Source organism: Diabrotica virgifera, chromosome 8, assembly GCF_917563875.1.
Source record: "Diabrotica virgifera virgifera chromosome 8, PGI_DIABVI_V3a".
NCBI classification, from domain to species: domain Eukaryota; kingdom Metazoa; phylum Arthropoda; class Insecta; order Coleoptera; family Chrysomelidae; genus Diabrotica; species Diabrotica virgifera.
In genome coordinates this window covers 13,018,766-13,037,316 of record NC_065450.1, presented here as the reverse complement: position 1 = coordinate 13,037,316, position 18,551 = coordinate 13,018,766, and the positions used below count along the sequence as shown (strand labels likewise).

The following is an 18,551-nucleotide window of genomic DNA, read 5'->3' as shown; positions in this document are numbered from 1 at the left end:
ATTATCAGTAAGCTTTTTAGTAACTTGTGTTAAGGCCTCAAAGTTTTCTAGAGGTATTTGATTTCTTGATAGATTATTTAATTTTTCATCTAAATATCTTAAGCTAGGCGAATCACATAGTGTACAAAAAAATTTTAGATGGGAAAATTTTTGATCCAATAAGGCTTTTGTGAACGACTTGTTTAGGCCTGTACACTTCATACAGAAAGTTCTCCGACAATCTCCATTACATCTTAAATTATTCAATTTATCCGAATCAGAAAAATGTGAAAGACAATTCTCACAGCTGTATGTCATGGTCAAAAATTCTATTGCAGTAATAAACAAGGTCGATGAAAGTAAACAAAAAGTAGAACGACTTACTACTAGTAACTCACAACACTCCACAAATCAAAACAAACACGTAAACACAACAATTAGCAGTTGGCCGTGTTGCAAATCAAAACATACACAACCTCACGCTACCAGAGTTACTGACTAACTGAGGTGTATTTAAGTTTCTTGTGGTGGTTGAAACTGTCATGTTTTTTGTAGGTCTTCTATATCTTAACAGGAATCCTCGAGCCAGGATTCTTTGGCTTGTTTAATTTTTCTTCTTATTAGTTTGTTGATTTCACGGTATTTGATATTATTTCTATTTTTGTATTTCCGTCAAAATCCATCAGGTCTAGAATTTCTTGGTTCATCCAGTCATTTTTGCCAACATTGTAGGTGTTTTTAAAGATTCTCTTACTATCCAGGTCCACCTTCTATTAACTGGTTTACTAAAACATGTATTCATACACAATAGGTTTTGCTCCTGTGTGTATAATAAGTAACCGTTTTCCTCTTTCCTTCGTAGTTCCCAGAAAATTCGCTTAGAAAAAAAAATAAAAATACTAATATGCTGAAAAATAACACTAGTAACTTTTTCACGCTATTAGGTATAACATTTCCACCTTTTATTTCTTCGATGCACCCTAATCTACATCCCACCAGACTGAAAACCATGGGAACCTTCTCTGGTTACACCTCCGAGGTTTCTACAATTTGCAAGCCATACGGATGCTTAGACTAAGAAAGATGAGGGAATTTTACAGTTTATTCTATTCTATACAATTCACGTCCCATCTGTTCAGCTCGGTAAAGTTCCAACGAGAATGGTTCCCTTCGTACTCCAATCAGAGTAAACATGTAAATCAAAAATGAATAACCATTTTCAATTCAATGTCACCTCTACCAGTTTCGAAAATTAGTCTCTCATCAGGAGGCACATATGCTGCTCTCTCTGATCCAACCAAAACAAACCCCGGCGTGCAGTCACGGATTGCAACGAACGAAATGGCATAGATGCCCTAGCGGCAACTGCTAGCAAAAGACTAAGTTTTCAATCTAATGGCATCTATGCCATTTCGTTAGTTGCAGTCCGTGACTGCACGCCGGGGTTTGTTTTGGTTGGATCAGAGAGAGCAGCATATGTGCCTCCTGATGAGAGACTAATAAGTTTCAAAACTTTGATTGGACTAGAATATGATGAGGCTGTATTTCCGTTTTGCAACGAAATTGAAAATGGGTATTCATTTTTGAAGCAGATAATAATTTTTCTTTTTCACCTCGTATGCACTCGGATATGCTGGGGCAATGTAGGTCATGCAACCGTTAGCGTCTTGAACCATTCTTAGGAAATCACGTGACACTCTTACTTTCTTTCGGTCCTTTAACACTTATAAGATACACATCTCAACTTCTTCCGAAAGAGTTAGCTTTACAGACATGAAAAGTGTAAGTGTTTTGGTGTTCGCCGCCGTTTTGGCCGTCGTTTATGGCCAGAATAAATATACTAATAAATACGACAATGTGGATGTTGATATGATTTTAAAAAATGAGAGGGTTTTGACAAATTATATAAAATGTATGATGGAGGAGGGACCTTGTACTGCGGAAGGAAGGGAGTTAAAAAGTAAGTAAACCTTTAATTTGATTAAGTAACTTTCATCATTTTCACCGTATATATCATAATATATAGCTTCCAATATAGTAAGGGGTATGTTATATTGTTTCAATTGCAAATAATGTTGATGGTGAGAGTGATAGTTACACTAACCATCTGTTCTTTTACCTAGGGTTATTTATTACCTATTACCTGGGGAATTTACTTGGGGTTTTCTTTACCGCCTTTTTGTATTTTCTTCTGTTTCCTGTTATCCTTGCTTCATTATATTGTTATTTTTTTCTGGGATATTCTATTTCCGTTACCATATTTTTTTGGCCATTCTTTTATTCTGCAACTCAAAGCTTTTTCCGATGTATGACTAGTTTAGTGCTATTTGCATTCATAATTGAATATTCGAAAGAAGGTGCTGAAATGTTATGTATGGTCTATCCTATTGTACGGTTGTGAGACATGGACGTTAAAAACCACAATGCTAAACAAAATAGAATCATTCGAATTGTGGTGCTATCGACGAATCCTAAAGATATCGTGGGTTTCGCACACTTCCAATGAAGATGTTCTTCAAATAATGAATTCGGAACGTCTGCTCATAAGCATCATAAAGAGGAGAAAAACAGAATACTTCGGCCATATAATTAGAGGACCTAAATACCATCTGCTTCGCCTTATAATACAAGGAAAAGTGGAGGGAAAGAGATGGATTGGTCGAAAGAAACTTTCATGGCTGCGTAATATTAGACAATGGTGTGGCTGCACAGTAGAAGAATTATTTCGCGCAGCAGCCGATAGAGATAGATTTCAGGAAATTGTAAACACGATGACGGCCAACGTCTGAATACAGACACGGCACCTAAAGAAGAAGAAGCATTCATAATTACCACTTCAGTTTATTTTTCGTTGTTTCTTCTTTTTTTCGACTGGCTTTATAACAAGGGGTGAATCTTCGCCTTCCACTATAGTACTCCATCTTCTACGATCTTTTCCATTTTTTATTGTTGCGCTTCCGGCAAGAAGTGACGAACGGGCCCCCGCAAAAAGTGAAGAGCGAAAAAAATTTCTAAACTTTTATCGAAATAAAATTATCAATGGTAAAAATAAAATATATATATATATATATATATATATATATATATATATACATCCCGCTATCATTATGTCATCTTTTCATGTTGCAGTCATTTGGCATCACCAAGAAATACTATCATTTTCGAATTTTAATTCGTGTATGTTTGTTGAGCGCATTTTTTAACGCCCTGTATCGTTCTCAGTTTTCTAAAATTTTAATTTTAAAAATTTAAATTATATACAAAAATTTTTACACTTCATAACCATTTTGACTTCCACCACATAAAAATGTGTATTTCCCATCATTTTGCCGCTTTTCGACGTTGCCACGAGTTAAAAATACCGATCTTTTGAGGACAGGTAGAAAAGGTCTATTGTAAACTTAGAGGATGGAATATTTTGGTAAAATATTCCATCCTCTCAGATTATAAACTACATAAAAGGTAGGTTCTTTACCTGTTCAGCTGGATTACCAAGCAAGGGTCTAAATATTTTACGAGTTGAATTGTGTTTATTTGATTTCATCTGTTAAATTAAAATTTCTCATACCGACTTAAAATATTTGTTTGAAAAATTCATTTTATATTTTCGTTTAATTTACTTAGGGTTTTTGGTCAGAATTTTGAAGAAACGCTTGGTTTGACATAAAATTTGGGACACGTACCTATAGCTAATATGTTAAAGAAAAAAAGTGATATTGTGCCGATATGTGCTTTTGATCTGGAGGTGAGTTTCGTCGGTTATAGGGTATGAAAACAAATACGTTCAAATAAGTCCGGAATTGGATAAACTGACTAATTCTAAGCAACTTCTATTTTATAGCGTTTTTCACTAAGTCAATACTTTTAGAGATATTTGCGAGTGAATATGTTCATTTTTCAACAAAAAAAAAACGTTTTTATACGGTTTTTCGCAAATAACTCAAAAAGTAGGTACTTTATTGAAAAAAAATTAGCAAATAGTAAATATAGCTTATAAAAAAGTGAAAAAATGGTATATGTGTCAGGTCTGTAGACCCAGTAGAAGCAGAGTTATTGCTAAGCTTTGTTTTAAAACCAAGAGGAGTAGGTAAACTAAATGGCAGATTCACACCCAAGAAAGTCACTAGAAATATCATCAGATAAATCTTCTTTTTTGGTTGATCATATCGGCCTTTGACGGTAATCTTGACTAAAAATCTAAAAATAAAAGGAAGAACGCAGAAAATACAAAAATTGCTGATAAAATAAATAAACTGACCTATGAAATGCCAATAGTGTCAAAATTTGATATGAGTAAAATTGCCTGAGGTTGTACCAATTACAAACAAGGTGTACGGCGCGGGAAATTTGAATGACTCCTCTTGTTTAAAAACAGACTATAGTGAAAAATAAGCTCTTATATCTCAAATTCCAAATCGAATATTTTAACGTGAAATAAAAAAAATGAAACACTTTTCTGGGAAAACTTATTACAACTTTCTTAAAGTGTTTAAGAAAACGTTTATTTTTATTTTTTTTTTAAGTTTCCAGCAGCAAGAGTAAGCAGGTTACGCTCAAATACAGTTGTTCCTTTTTTTTTTGGTTAAAAATATTCTAAAAACTCCCTCTAATTAACAGCCCAAATGGAATTAATCGTTACCACTTCACAAGTAACTTTATGTATTGTTTGTGTTTGTAAGTTTCATCAGTTCAAAGTGCTTATTTGTGGAAAAATTTGGTTTTAAAGTAAATTTTTTTAAATCTTTAATTTTGAAAAAAAGACTTTTGTCAAAATAACTTAAAAATTATTAGTGATACCAAATATCTTAAAGAGTAAAAAATGTAGGTGTTGCTTTTTTAAATATTTGGAATTTTTTGATTTTCTGGAAGACAAAAATTGGTTAAGATATGGCTGTTCAAAATTTGCATATACATACTCGTGACTAGTGATTCGTTCGAGGCCTTTCAACAAAACCCCTTTCAAAAATAAGCATTTTGAACCAACGCAACTTACAGATCATATACAGGGTTTCCCCGAAAATAGTGCGTTCCTTAAAGGTATAGATAGAAAGCACAATGTAGAGCAAAAAAGTCTTATAACATTTTATTCTAAATTCAGCCGTTTGACCAAAAAACGAAAATACATTTTGATATGCAAATTGATACTCAATTAGTAAATAAACAAGGGGTCCCATTAGATTAAATTTCACAGTCACAGGTTCTTCTACGCCATGTTGCCAGGTCATATAAATTTATGAAAATAAAAATTTACTCTTATGGAGAACAACGTAATTTTTGTTGAAACGGTTAACTTTAGGAAAAAATGTTACAACACCTTTTTGTTCTAAATTGTGTATTATATCCACACCTTAAAGGAACGCACTATTTTCGGAGACACCCTGTATAAACAATACATTTATCTAAAGTAACGTGTGAAGCGGTAACAATTAATTTTCATGACTTTCTTTTGCCAAAAAAAAGGGAACGATTTTATTTTCAGCGTAACTTGCTTACTTTTCACGCTAGAAACTGTTTTAAAAACACCAAAAAAAATTTTTTTTAAACACTTTAAAAGAGTTATGATGAGTGTTTCCCGAAAAGTGCTTTATTTTTTTGGTTATTTTACGTTGAAATATTCGATTTGGTATTTGACGAATAAGAACCTATTTTTCATTAGCTGCAACCCTGCTTCTACTGGGTCTACAGACCTTATACTGACACCTCTTTTTCATAAGCTATATTATTGCTAGGAATATTTTCTTCGATAAAATATGTACATACTTACTTTTTGAGTTATTTGCGAAAATCCGTCCAAAACGTGTTTTTCTATGAAAAATAAACATATTCACTCGCACATACCTCGAAAAGTATTGACCTAAAACTTTTATAGAACAAAATTTGCTTAGAATTAGAATTAGTCAGTTTATCCACTTCCGGACTTATTTTGCACGTATGTTTTTTCACCTCCAAGAAGGGGTGAAAGTCACATCCAGGACAAGAGAACATATCGGCATAATCTCACTTTTTTCTTTGGCATTTTAGCTACGTGTGTGCCAAATTTTATGTCAATCCAAGCGGTTCTTTAAAATCTGGAGGTTTTGCGATATTTTATCGTGAGTGAATGGAATAATAATTATTACAACGGCAATTATTGCCGTTGTCACTTTTAGATAAGAAGTCATTATCACAATGATATAGTCAGGTTAACTGAATTGTATAATTATTGTTTTTATCATTAAATGTGAAAACCTAGAATTATCCATGTCTGTCCGTCAATAAACACAACTCGTCTATTAGTAGGACAGAAAGAATGACAAATAAGGTGTCAAATGAAAGCCTATAACCAAAATATGATATTACATGTGAGAAGTTTGACCTCGGACTGCCTGTTCCAGAGTTGCAACCGAAAGTACTGTTTTAAATTCGTCGAAATAGTACAAACTATTGGTCAACACGACTAAGAAAGACCAGAACAAATACATACTTCCGGTTTCATGCCTGTCTGTTCGTCCATATCTGTAGGTGAACAAAATTCATCCGTCATATCAGCTGACAAAAAGTTACACGAAGGGTTCAAATATCGACTGCCGGTTCAACTTCCGGTCACTTTTTGTGAAAAATTAGAACTTACGATGTCCAATTGCTTGTTACAATTTTTTTTATAAGTGTTCTACTCTATCTATTCTGACTTTTCATTAACTTACTTAGATCACATATAATTTAATACAGTTTTGATGTCAGGGTCTTCAAAATTTATGTGGTGAGTTCCGGTATGTGATGAATGAAAAACGACTCCATAAGCAGAAGAAAAAAGTGTTCTCAAGACCTAAGACAATACATCGACTCACAAGAGCGTTGTGACAGTAGCAAAAATTCGAGTTGGGGTTCTAATTACTTTCTCATGCGGCTTACTCTCCTGACTTGGCCCCCTCCGATTATTAAGTGTTCCCAAATCTGAAGAAATGATGGGCGAGTCACAAAGTTTCACAAAAAAGCGAATATTTCGCGAAATGAACGTCAGATCGAAAAACTAAAAAATGCGTGTTCAATATTTTTCAAAAGTCTATCGAATGATACCAAAAACGAACCCCCACGGAAAGGGGTGAGGAGTAAATTAAAAATTTTAAATACGAACCCTGCGATATTTCGCGAAATGAACATCAGAGTGCCAGTGTGTGCTTTTTTTCTGGGGATGAGTACCACCCCCTTCTCGAGTGTGAAAAAATATAGGTCCAAATAAGTCCGTAAGTGGATAAACTAATTAAATTCCTTGTAACTTTTGTTTTTAGATGGTTTTTCGCAAATAAATCAAAAAGTAAGTATTTGATCGAAAAACTATTCCTAGCAAATATAAAGCTTATAAAACAGTAAAAAAAATGATGTATGTATGAAGTCTGGACACACAATAAAAACAGAGTTGGAGCTAATCAAAAGTTGGTTCTTATTCGTCAAATTCCAAATCGACTAGTTCAACGTAAAATGTCCAAAAAATAACGCACTTTTCGGGGAAAACCCGCCACAAATTTTTTAAAGAGTTTAAAAAAAGTTTTATTTTTGTTATATAAAAAGTATCTATTCTATCACCATCAGCATCAAAAGTAGACCGGGCAGTATCGTCGCCCCCGCTAGCGAAATTATTCCGATTCGACTTTTTTGCACAAACTTACTCAAAAAGAGGTCCTTATAACATATCCAAAGGGTGCCGGGCGGTGCATTGGTCGAAAAATTGTTTAAAAAATTTTTTTGAAACAAATTCACAAAAACAATTTTTTCATTTCGAACAATTTTTTTTAGATAACTTGTGTCATTCTGGGCAAAAAAGGTGTCTTGCCATTTTTGTTTAAAATTGATTGTTGTCGAGTTATATGCGATTAAAAATTTGAAAAATGCGAAAATGGCCATTTTTAAGTCTTAATAACTCGATTAAAAGTTATTATTATGAAATTAAAAAGTGAGCAGATCAAGTTTCAAACCCTTGCTTCAAGGTCCTTAAGAGATTTTTGTCATTATTTTATTACAAAGCTGTTATTTTTAATTATTAATAATTAGCGCTATAGTCCCGGATTTATCGTCGCCCCTGTTAGTGAAATTATTCCGATTCGATTTTTTTGCACAAACTTACTCAAAAAGAGGTCCTTATAACATATTCACAAGGTGCCGTGGTCGAAAAATGGTTTAAACAATTTTTTTTTAGATAATTTTGGACATTCTGAACAAAAAAGGTCTCTTGTCAATTTTCTCTAAAATTGATTGTTGTCGAGTTATACGCGATTTAAAACCTGAAAAATGCGAAAATGGCCATATAACTCGACAAAAATCAATTTTAGAGAAAAATCTCAAGATACCTTTTTTGCTCAGAATAACCCAACTTATCTAAAAAATCGTTCGTAATGAAAAAATTATTTTTGTGAATTTGTTTAAAAAATTGTTTAAGGTGATACAGTAGCGATCAACAGGTAGCCAAAACGCGTTCCAAGATTGCGGCTGTAATTTTGAATATTTTTTCAAGATATTTGGCACACGTATCCGTAATATAATAAAGAATGGCGGTACAGAGCTTAATTTGAAAAATATATTAGGTAATATTTGAAAATTATTCTGTAATTAAATACAATATTAAAAAAACGAGCCTGTACCGCCATTAAGAAGAACAAAAAAATACACTTTCTTCAAATAAACTTTTTTATCCGATGCCTAGATTTTGTGTCATTTTGGAACTACTAAAATGTTTTATTTCATTAGTCCAAAACAAAATTTAAATTTTTTAATTCGACAAAATATTTCCACGCACAGGCTGTGGTCTGTATTAATTCGAGAACCAAGAGAGACAGCTCATTAACCGCCTTTCATTTTTTCTTAGAAAATAAACGATCTCTACACAAAGTACTTATAGGATAATACGCCGCCGTTATGAAATGATTGTAGGATGTTAAAATGACGAAGGATGTTTTACCCGGAAATCCGAATTTTATATACTTTTGTTATATTTAATACCCTAATAGCACACGACGTCCTTTGGACGTCCAAAATAGGTCAATTTTTGGTCCTAACGTCCATGGACCATAAACGGACGTCCTTTGGACGTCCGACGCTGGACGTACTTCGGGTGTACTAAATATGTACGTCCTTTGGACGTCCGGCGTTGGACGTCCGGCGTTGGACGTCCTTCAGGTGGACTAAATATGTACGTCCTTTGGACGTCCGGCGTTGGACGTCCTTCGGGTGGACTAAATATGTACGTCCTTCGGACGTCCGGTGTTGGACGTCCTTCGGGTGGAATAAATATGAACGTCCTTTGGACGTCCGTACTCGGACGAAATACGGACCTTTTCCAATCATCCATATTGGACATATTCTACCAATAAGGGGATTAAACAGCAAAATTATTTAATAAAATATTAACTTAATTATGTTAATAAAATAGTTTAAATGGAAAAGATTATAAATCATATTTAATTCAAAACTGTATATGTAGTTTAATATCTAATACATGTTTTTGTTTTTATGTAAAGTGTGAAAATCTGATCGGTAAATTATTCGTTATGTCCACTCTACATCAACAATAAATTGAACAAGAAATTGACTAAGTTATTCAAGGCCAAATTTGACGAGTACAAAATGTATGATTTGTAAAAGAAAATGAAGGAATTTGATGAAATAGAACAATTGGATATGTTTTATTTTGTCAAATTTCTTTATTTTCTGTTTATTCACGGCAAAATTGGAAGTAGAATTGTGTTTTGTATAAGCCAAATTTGACCTTGAATAACTTGTCGTCAATTTCTTGTTCAATTATTGTTGATGTAAAGTGGACTTTATAATGTTTTATTATTCCCGTTACCAAGATGATAGAAGTTTGGTGGTTAAATCTAATAAGCAAAAATATAATTTTTATCAATGTATCCTTACTACAGATGAATATTGAGAGCATCTTTTTGAAGTTGAGCGTACGTGTGCCCAAAATAGGTCCAGTTTTAGTCCTAATGCGGATGGACTATAAATGAACGTCTTTCGGACGTCCGACGTTGGACGTACTTACGTGTTGAATAAATATGAACGTCCTTTGGACGTCCGTGCTCGGACGTCCGTTGGACATTGACATCGATCCGTGAGCGTCATCTGCAAAGAAGAAAATCACAAGCCAGGACAACCAATCCCAATAGTGAGTGTTTCAAACTTTTGTGTTGTGTTGTCAAAAGTTTATTTAATTATTTATGTTTTTCCTTACATACTTACATATTTTTTCAAGCTTTTTGGTATATTTTTCATATTTTTTACTATATTTCGATAAAAAAATTCTTCGCAGTTTTATCCTAATCAACATCATCATCATTCTATCCAAAAAGGCAAATCGCCAAAATCGCAATTTTATCATAATATGATATGTATATTTGCATTTTACCACATTTTTTCGATGTTTTGAAACATTTTTGTATATCTTTTGTGTATCTATCTATATTTTGTATATCACCCCTCCTCGGGGTGAAACTCACCCCCCAAATTCACATACTAATTTGTAAGTACACATACTTTGTAAGTATGGAATAAAGGTTGCTTAATATTAATCAGTTTATCGAAGTCCGGACTTATTTTGAACGTTTTTCACCCCAGAGAAAGAGTGAAACTCACCCCAGGGCAATAGCACACATTGGCACAATATCACTTTTTTTCTTTGGCATGTTAGCTATGCGTATGCCAAATTTCATGTCAATCCTTTAAAATTTACAGCAAAAACCATCAAAGAATGTAGTAATACTTGTTTTCATGAAGTCGGTGATAGAGTTTGACAAATCTTTATGGTTGTTAAATATCTTTTAATTTGTGTATTCGATTTTTAAAGGTAGGTACTATATACGTCCATTTGGCACAATAAAAAATAACCTTCGACCGGTACATATTGCTTGTATCGATGCTCGGTGCATTGTTCAGTCATAAATTTTACCTGTCCCTATAGCGTCGGCCGTCGGTCGGGTCCTATTGTAAATTATTATAATAATAGTCCGTCTCGGTATTTTATTATTTCTGTCATAAGTATCTCTGTGGAAATGCAAATGCTGCTTGTAACATCCCAAAAACCAGCTCTACTATTAATTGTACTCGTATAAATAAGTGTATAATATGTACCTACCTACTTATTTATTGTATTCATTTATAGACCTGGATCCCGCGTAATAAAAAAAGTTGATTAACAGCAAGCTGAAAATTTGTTAATAGCTTCACGGTGTCTAGTCGGACAAACTTTGATGTACGGGAATACTGGAACCGGGGAAGTTTTAATTGTGGAACAGGTTAAAAACTTGGAACATCAGACTACCGAAAACGTTCCATGTATTTTGTCGGACAGAACTTCCCATTGATTTGTTACCATTTCATTAAACTCTTATGCAAAAATCAGACTGCGTACCAGTCTACTTTTATTCTCTTAATATTTTTACTTAAAAAAAGTGTACTACAATCATCTCGCTAAACTTAATATAACTGTTTTCGAGATAAACCCATTTTAAATCTGCGATATAACATAATTTTTTGCATAATATTGTAGTTAAATCCGAAAAATCAACTTAAAACCATAATAATAATTGTGCCAATTCTCATTTATGTCATTTATATTTTTGGAGATTTTTATGGTTTATAAGTTATTTTTCGAGTTTAGCGAGACGAATGTAGTATATATTTTTTAAGTAATAATATTAAGAGAATAAAAGTTTTGATTCGAAAAGTATATGTAATGTAGAGTTCCCTCAGCGATGTGATATAATATTATTACAGTATAGCTCCCCGTGCATGACAAGCTTATGGAGGTAGCCCATATAGCCTAGGGCCTAGGCTATAATATTATTAAAAAAATCACTTAGATGGGACAATGGCTTTAGGAAATTCGAGACATCAAAAATGGCCCATTTTTAAGGTGGTGCGTTAATTTCTTGGAGAAATGTAATTATAATTTAATGTAAATAATCTAATATCCAATAATTGTAAATTAATATAAGATGTAATATAAGTTCCTTAAAACATATATTTTTTATTTCCCACAATACATTCTCCACAGGTATAAATATCGTCTCTAGACGTCCACCGAACGTCCTCCCAGGACGTTAGATGGATGATCGGCAGCAATACATTGGACCAAACTGGGACGTCCTATGAAGGCCCAATTGACGTCCACCGAACGTCCCTTCGGACGTTAGGTGGACCTCCATTGGGCGTTTGGCAACGTGGAATTTGGACCAAAATTGGACGTCCTGTTAAGGTCCAATTCACGTCCCCTAAGACGTCCGATTAAGATCCAATTTACTCCGATTAAGGTCCAATTTACGTCCGATTAAGGTCCAATTTACGTCCGATTAAAGTCCAATTTACGTCCGATTAAGGTTCAATTTACGTCCGATTAAGGTCCAATTTACGTCCGATTAAGGTTCAATTTACGTCCGATTAAGGTCCAATTTACGTCCGATTAGGGTCCAATTTACGTCCCCTAGGACGTCCGATTAAGATCCAATATATGTCCCCTCGGACATTAGATGGACGTCCAATGGACGTTCGGTAGCGCGACATTTGGACCAAAATAGGACGTATAAAGGACGTTTCTCGGACGAAAACGGACGTCCCTAAAGTCCGTGAAGGACGTCCATTGGACGTCCTTGTGCTATTAGGGTAGGTACCTACCTATAATTCTGGTGATTTTTTAAATCCTCTATTGTTAAGAGAATTTACACCTTTAGCCAAAGTTTTACGATTTTCTAACGGAAATTAACAAGTTATTTTAAATACGCACCAATTATCGATGTTGAAAGGAGTTTTTCAACTTATAAAAATATTTTGTCTGATCAAAGAATATGTTTCCTCGTAAAGAATTTGGAAAAACACATTGTAGTGAATTATAATCGAAGATATATTTATAGTGATATTGTTGTTTTATTTTAAATAGGTAACTATTGGTAGCAGTTTTTGTAAAAACTGTGAATAAATTGCATATATAAAAAATGATTTAATTTGAAAAATAATAAATAAGATTACTAAATAAGACAGAAAATTTGTGGTTTCCCGAAATGCGCATTTTTTGAATTTTTGTGCATATCTTGCGCATATTTCGTAATTTTTTACCGCATATATATGCGAATATTTCATCACAATTGATCGCATATAAATCCGCTCCCTAGTCATTGTATTCTGTTGGCTGATTCCAATGATTTGAGCCGCCGTACGACACGTTGGGACCAATGGGAGTGAAGATACGTAACTAATACCTATCAAGAGGTTTACTCAAACTTCTTTTCTGTACTTATACCTACCACTCGGTATAAGTACAAAAAAGAAGTTTGTGTAAACCTTTGCACAACTGTGTAAATACTAAAGAAAAATCTAAAATATTAAAAAAAAATAGTGGAATCCGTTAATCTGTTCTCGAAAAAATTAGCTATGAAAATGAGCATAATTTTCTATATCCCTAACTTTTGACGAGCAGTTTAGCTTAAATGGGGAAAAGCGGTAAGCTTAGACCAAACACCAGTAGGAGGCATTCAATTAATTGAGGAAAAAAATTAAATGGATAACAATATTCATTTCAGTTATAGAAAAGGCATTGCCCCGCTAGAATGGTTGAAATCACAAGTAACAATTAATAGTCCTACAAAAAAGACAGGCGCTTGAAAGTGATAAGACCATTGAACAATAAGCCTGCGAACTGCCTTTTAAACACATTCTTAAAAATAATCCATAACACAATTAAAAAAAGGTTTGTTAAGAAATTCTTTTATAGACTTCAGAAATTCAACAACTTCTCCTGATTATGTTTAAAAAACGTACGGAATGCACTAAATGAAAAAAAGAAGAAAAAGATTTATCATACCGTTAGACTCTAATATATTCTTACGTTGAATATTTGATGCTTCCCTGTAGAGTATAAAACGGACAGTTGTGTTTTTCCCGTGAGCTGCCTTGTTTAGTCTTCTTTGTCGTTCTATTCGTTAAATCCTATCCTCTCAAGTCACAGCGTCAGAAAGCAGTGGGTATATGCAGTGAACGGGAGGCCTATGTCGAGCAGTGAACGTTGGGGCCCTTTCGCGTTTATCATATGTAGAGAAGTCGCTTGTCAAAAACTGGACGTATGTAATCGTATTCTATTTGTTAAATACTCTCACCTAATATGTCATACCATGTGTGTTAATCCATTTTATTTCTACAATTTTAAAGTGTTATTACATGCCGTCATTTTCATTTGTCTACACCATCTTATTCTGCCAGTTAAATCCCATCATTTCAGACGCTGTACGTCACGATTGAACCAATAGAACCGTAGATACAAGACTAAGGCCCTTTTGACATGATGCTGTAATTGATTTTCATACGTCATTGTATTATATTAGTCAAATCCAGTTATTTTAGGTGCTGTACGCCACGATTGGACCAATAGGAGCGAAGATACGTAAATAAGGCCCTTTTGACATATTGCTGTATTTGATTTTTCTGTGTCATTGTATTCTGTTCATTAAACCCTACCATTTGAGCTGCTGTACGTCACAATTGGACCAATAGGACTAGATATACATAACTAGGGCCCTTTTGACTTGTTGCTGTATTTGATTTTTCTGTGTCATTGTATTTTATTTGTCAAGTCCTATTATTTGAGATGCCGTACGTCACGATTGGTCTTATAGGACCGAAGATACGCGACTAAGGCCCTTTTGACATGAGGTTGTATTTGATTTTTCTCTCATTGTATTCTGTTTGTCAAATCCTATCATTTGAGGTGCTATACATCACGATTGGACCAACAGTACCGAAGATACATAACTAAGGCCCTTTTGACATATTGCTTGTTTGATTTTTCTGTGTCATTGTCTTCTATGATGTCTAAGGCATATCTCTGATATGCCCTATTTTTAAATTGGACTTCGTAAGTGCTAGGTTTTCACCCACAAGCTTTTATTTGACACCTCATTTGTCATTCTACCCGGTATAATGGCGGAGGAGTTATATTGGCGGTCGTACGGACCGACAGAAAGAGTACCCAGCTCAAATATCTCACCTTTAGTACCATCCTTGGATTATAAGCTTTCATTTGACACCTCATTTATTATTATAGCTGGTATAATGACAGAGGAGTTACATTCGCGGTCGGACGGACCCACCGACAGACCGCCTAGGTCAAATATCTCACCTTTAGTACCATCCTTGTATTACCAGCTTACATTTGACACCTTATTTGTCGTTCTACCTGGTATAATGACGGAGAAGTTATATTCGCGGTCGTACGGACCGACAGAAAGATTGTCTAGGCCAAATATCTCACTTTTAGTACCATCCTTGGATTATAAGCTTTCATTTGACACCTTATTTATCATTCTACTTGGTATAAAGACGCAGAAGTTATAGTCGCGGTCGTACGGACCGGCGGAAAGACAGCTTAGGTCAAATCGCTCACCTGTAGTACCATCATTGGATTATCAGCTTTCATTTGACACCTCATTTGTCATTCTACTTGGTATAAAGACGCAGAAGTTATAGTCGCGGTCGTACGGACCGGCGGAAAGACAGCCTAGGTCAAATCGCTCACCTGTAGTACTATCATTGGATTATCAGCTTTCATTTGACACCTCATTTGTCATTCTACCTGGTATAACGACGGAGGGGTTATATGCGCGGTCGTACGGACCGACGGAAAGACAGCCTGGGTCAAATATCTCACCTTTAGTACCATCCTTGGAATATAAGCTTTCATTTGACACCTCATTTGTCATTCTACCTGGTATAATGACGGAGAAGTTATATTCGCGGTCGTACGGACCGACAGAAAGATTGCCTAGGCCAAATATCTCACCTTTAGTACCATCCTTGGATTATAAGCTTTCATTTGACACCTCATTTATCATTCTACCTGGTATAATGATTGAGGAGTTATACTCGCGGTCGGACGGACCGACGGACAGACCATGTAGGTCAAATATCTCACCTTTATTACCATCCTTGGAATATAAGCTTTCATTTGACACCTCATTTGTCATTCTACCTGGTATAATGATGGAGGTGTTATATTGGCGGTCGGAGGGACCGACGGAAAGACAGCCTAGGTCAAATATCTCACCTTTAGTACCATCCTAGGATTATCAGCTTTCATTTGACACCTCATTTGTCATTCTACCTGGTATAATGACGGATAAGTTATATTCGCGGTCGGAGGGACCGAGTCACAGACCGCCTAAGTTAAATATCTCATCTTTAGTACCATCCTTGTATTATAAGCTTTCTTTTGACACCTCATTTGTCATTCTACCTGGTATAATGACGAAGGAGTTATATTCGCGGTCGGAGGGACCGACGGAAAGACAGCCTAGGTCAAATATCTCACCTTTAGTACCATCCTAGGATTATCAGCTTTCATTTGACACCTCATTTGTCATTCTACCTGGTATAATGACGGATAAGTTATATTCGCGGTCGGAGGGACCGAGTCACAGACCGCCTAAGTCAAATATCTCACCTTTAGTACCATCCTTGTATTATAAGCTTTCTTTTGACACCTCATTTGTCATTCTACCTGGTATAATGACGGAGGAGTTATATTTGCGGTCGGAGGGACCGACGGAAAGACAGCCTAGGTCAAATATCTCACCGTTAGTACCATCCTTGGATTATATGCTTTCATTTGACACCTCATTTGTCATTCTACCTGGTATAATGATGGAGGAGTTATATTCGCGGTCGTAAAGACCGACGGACAGACCGCCAAGGTCAAATATCTCACCTTTAGTACCATCCTTGGATTATCAGCTTTCATTTGATACCTCATTTGTCATTCTAGCTGGTATATTGACGGAGGAGTTGTGGTTACAGACAGACGGACAGACGGACGTGGATAATACAAAGTTTTCACATTTTTTCAAAATTGGGTGAAAACAATAAAACATGATGCCAGACTGATTTCTTTATGAAAATAATATATACATTCTGAAATTGTCTATTTTTCGTTGTGAATAATATTGTATTCAACAGTGATGCCAAATTTCTGATGCCAAAATGATTGATAATGAAAGTGGGATATACGTTTTCATGTATATAACGGCAGCGACAAAACGGTAAAACACTGAACTAAATGTATATAATATTTTCACTGTACGATCATTTTGGACTCAAACATTTTATGGAATAAACTTATATAACTTAGTAAGAGGTAAACAAGGAAAGCTGATATATTAAAGTAACATCAAGGAATCAAATCTCTAACTACCGAGCTGATTAGACTTCTGGTAGCAAGTACAGGAATAAAGTTATTAAGGTAGTGTAAAGTGGCATCGATATACAGATGCCACTTTGCAAGACGATGCCAAATCGATGGTAAATGCATAATGTATCGATGCCAAATTGATAGTAGGATGTATATATATATATATATATATATATATACATCCCGCTATCATTATGTCATCTTTTCATGTTGCAGTCATTTGGCATCACCAAGAAATACTATCATTTTCGAATTTTAATTCGTGTATGTTTGTTGAGCGCATTTTTTAACGCCCTGTATCGTTCTCAGTTTTCTAAAATTTTAATTTTAAAAATTTAAATTATATACAAAAATTTTTACACTTCATAACCATTTTGACTTCCACCACATAAAAATGTGTATTTCCCATCATTTTGCCGCTTTTCGACGTTGCCACGAGTTAAAAATAAAGATCTTTTGAGGACAGGTAGAAAAGGTCTATTGTAAACTTAGAGGATGGAATATTTTGGTAAAATATTCCATCCTCTCAGATTATAAACTACATAAAAGGTAGGTTCTTTACCTGTTCAGCTGGATTACCAAGCAAGGGTCTAAATATTTTACGAGTTGAATTGTGTTTATTTGATTTCATCTGTTAAATTAAAATTTCTCATACCGACTTAAAATATTTGTTTGAAAAATTCATTTTATATTTTCGTTTAATTTACTTAGGGTTTTTGGTCAGAATTTTGAAGAAACGCTTGGTTTGACATAAAATTTGGGACACGTACCTATAGCTAATATGTTAAAGAAAAAAAGTGATATTGTGCCGATATGTGCTTTTGATCTGGAGGTGAGTTTCGTCGGTTATAGGGTATGAAAACAAATACGTTCAAATAAGTCCGGAATTGGATAAACTGACTAATTCTAAGCAACTTCTATTTTATAGCGTTTTTCACTAAGTCAATACTTTTAGAGATATTTGCGAGTGAATATGTTCATTTTTCAACAAAAAAAAAACGTTTTTATACGGTTTTTCGCAAATAACTCAAAAAGTAGGTACTTTATTGAAAAAAAATTAGCAAATAGTAAATATAGCTTATAAAAAAGTGAAAAAATGGTATATGTGTCAGGTCTGTAGACCCAGTAGAAGAAGAGTTATTGCTAAGCTTTGTTTTAAAACCAAGAGGAGTAGGTAAACTAAATGGCAGATTCACACCCAAGAAAGTCACTAGAAATATCATCAGATAAATCTTCTTTTTTGGTTGATCATATCGGCCTTTGACGGTAATCTTGACTAAAAATCTAAAAATAAAAGGAAGAACGCAGAAAATACAAAAATTGCTGATAAAATAAATAAACTGACCTATGAAATGCCAATAGTGTCAAA

General features: G+C 34.4%; 1 protein-coding gene across 1 annotated transcript in view; it reads left to right on the top strand.

The window, feature by feature from the left end:
* The first annotated feature begins 1,681 nt into the window (after positions 1-1,681).
* Positions 1,682-18,551, top strand: part of LOC126889566 (ejaculatory bulb-specific protein 3-like) — a 71,028-nt gene continuing 54,158 nt past the window's right edge. Inside the window, exon 1 of the mRNA XM_050657948.1 lies at positions 1,682-1,939. Coding sequence (XP_050513905.1) covers positions 1,753-1,939 — 187 coding nt within the window. The 5' untranslated portion in view covers positions 1,682-1,752. The remainder of the gene's footprint in view (positions 1,940-18,551) is intronic.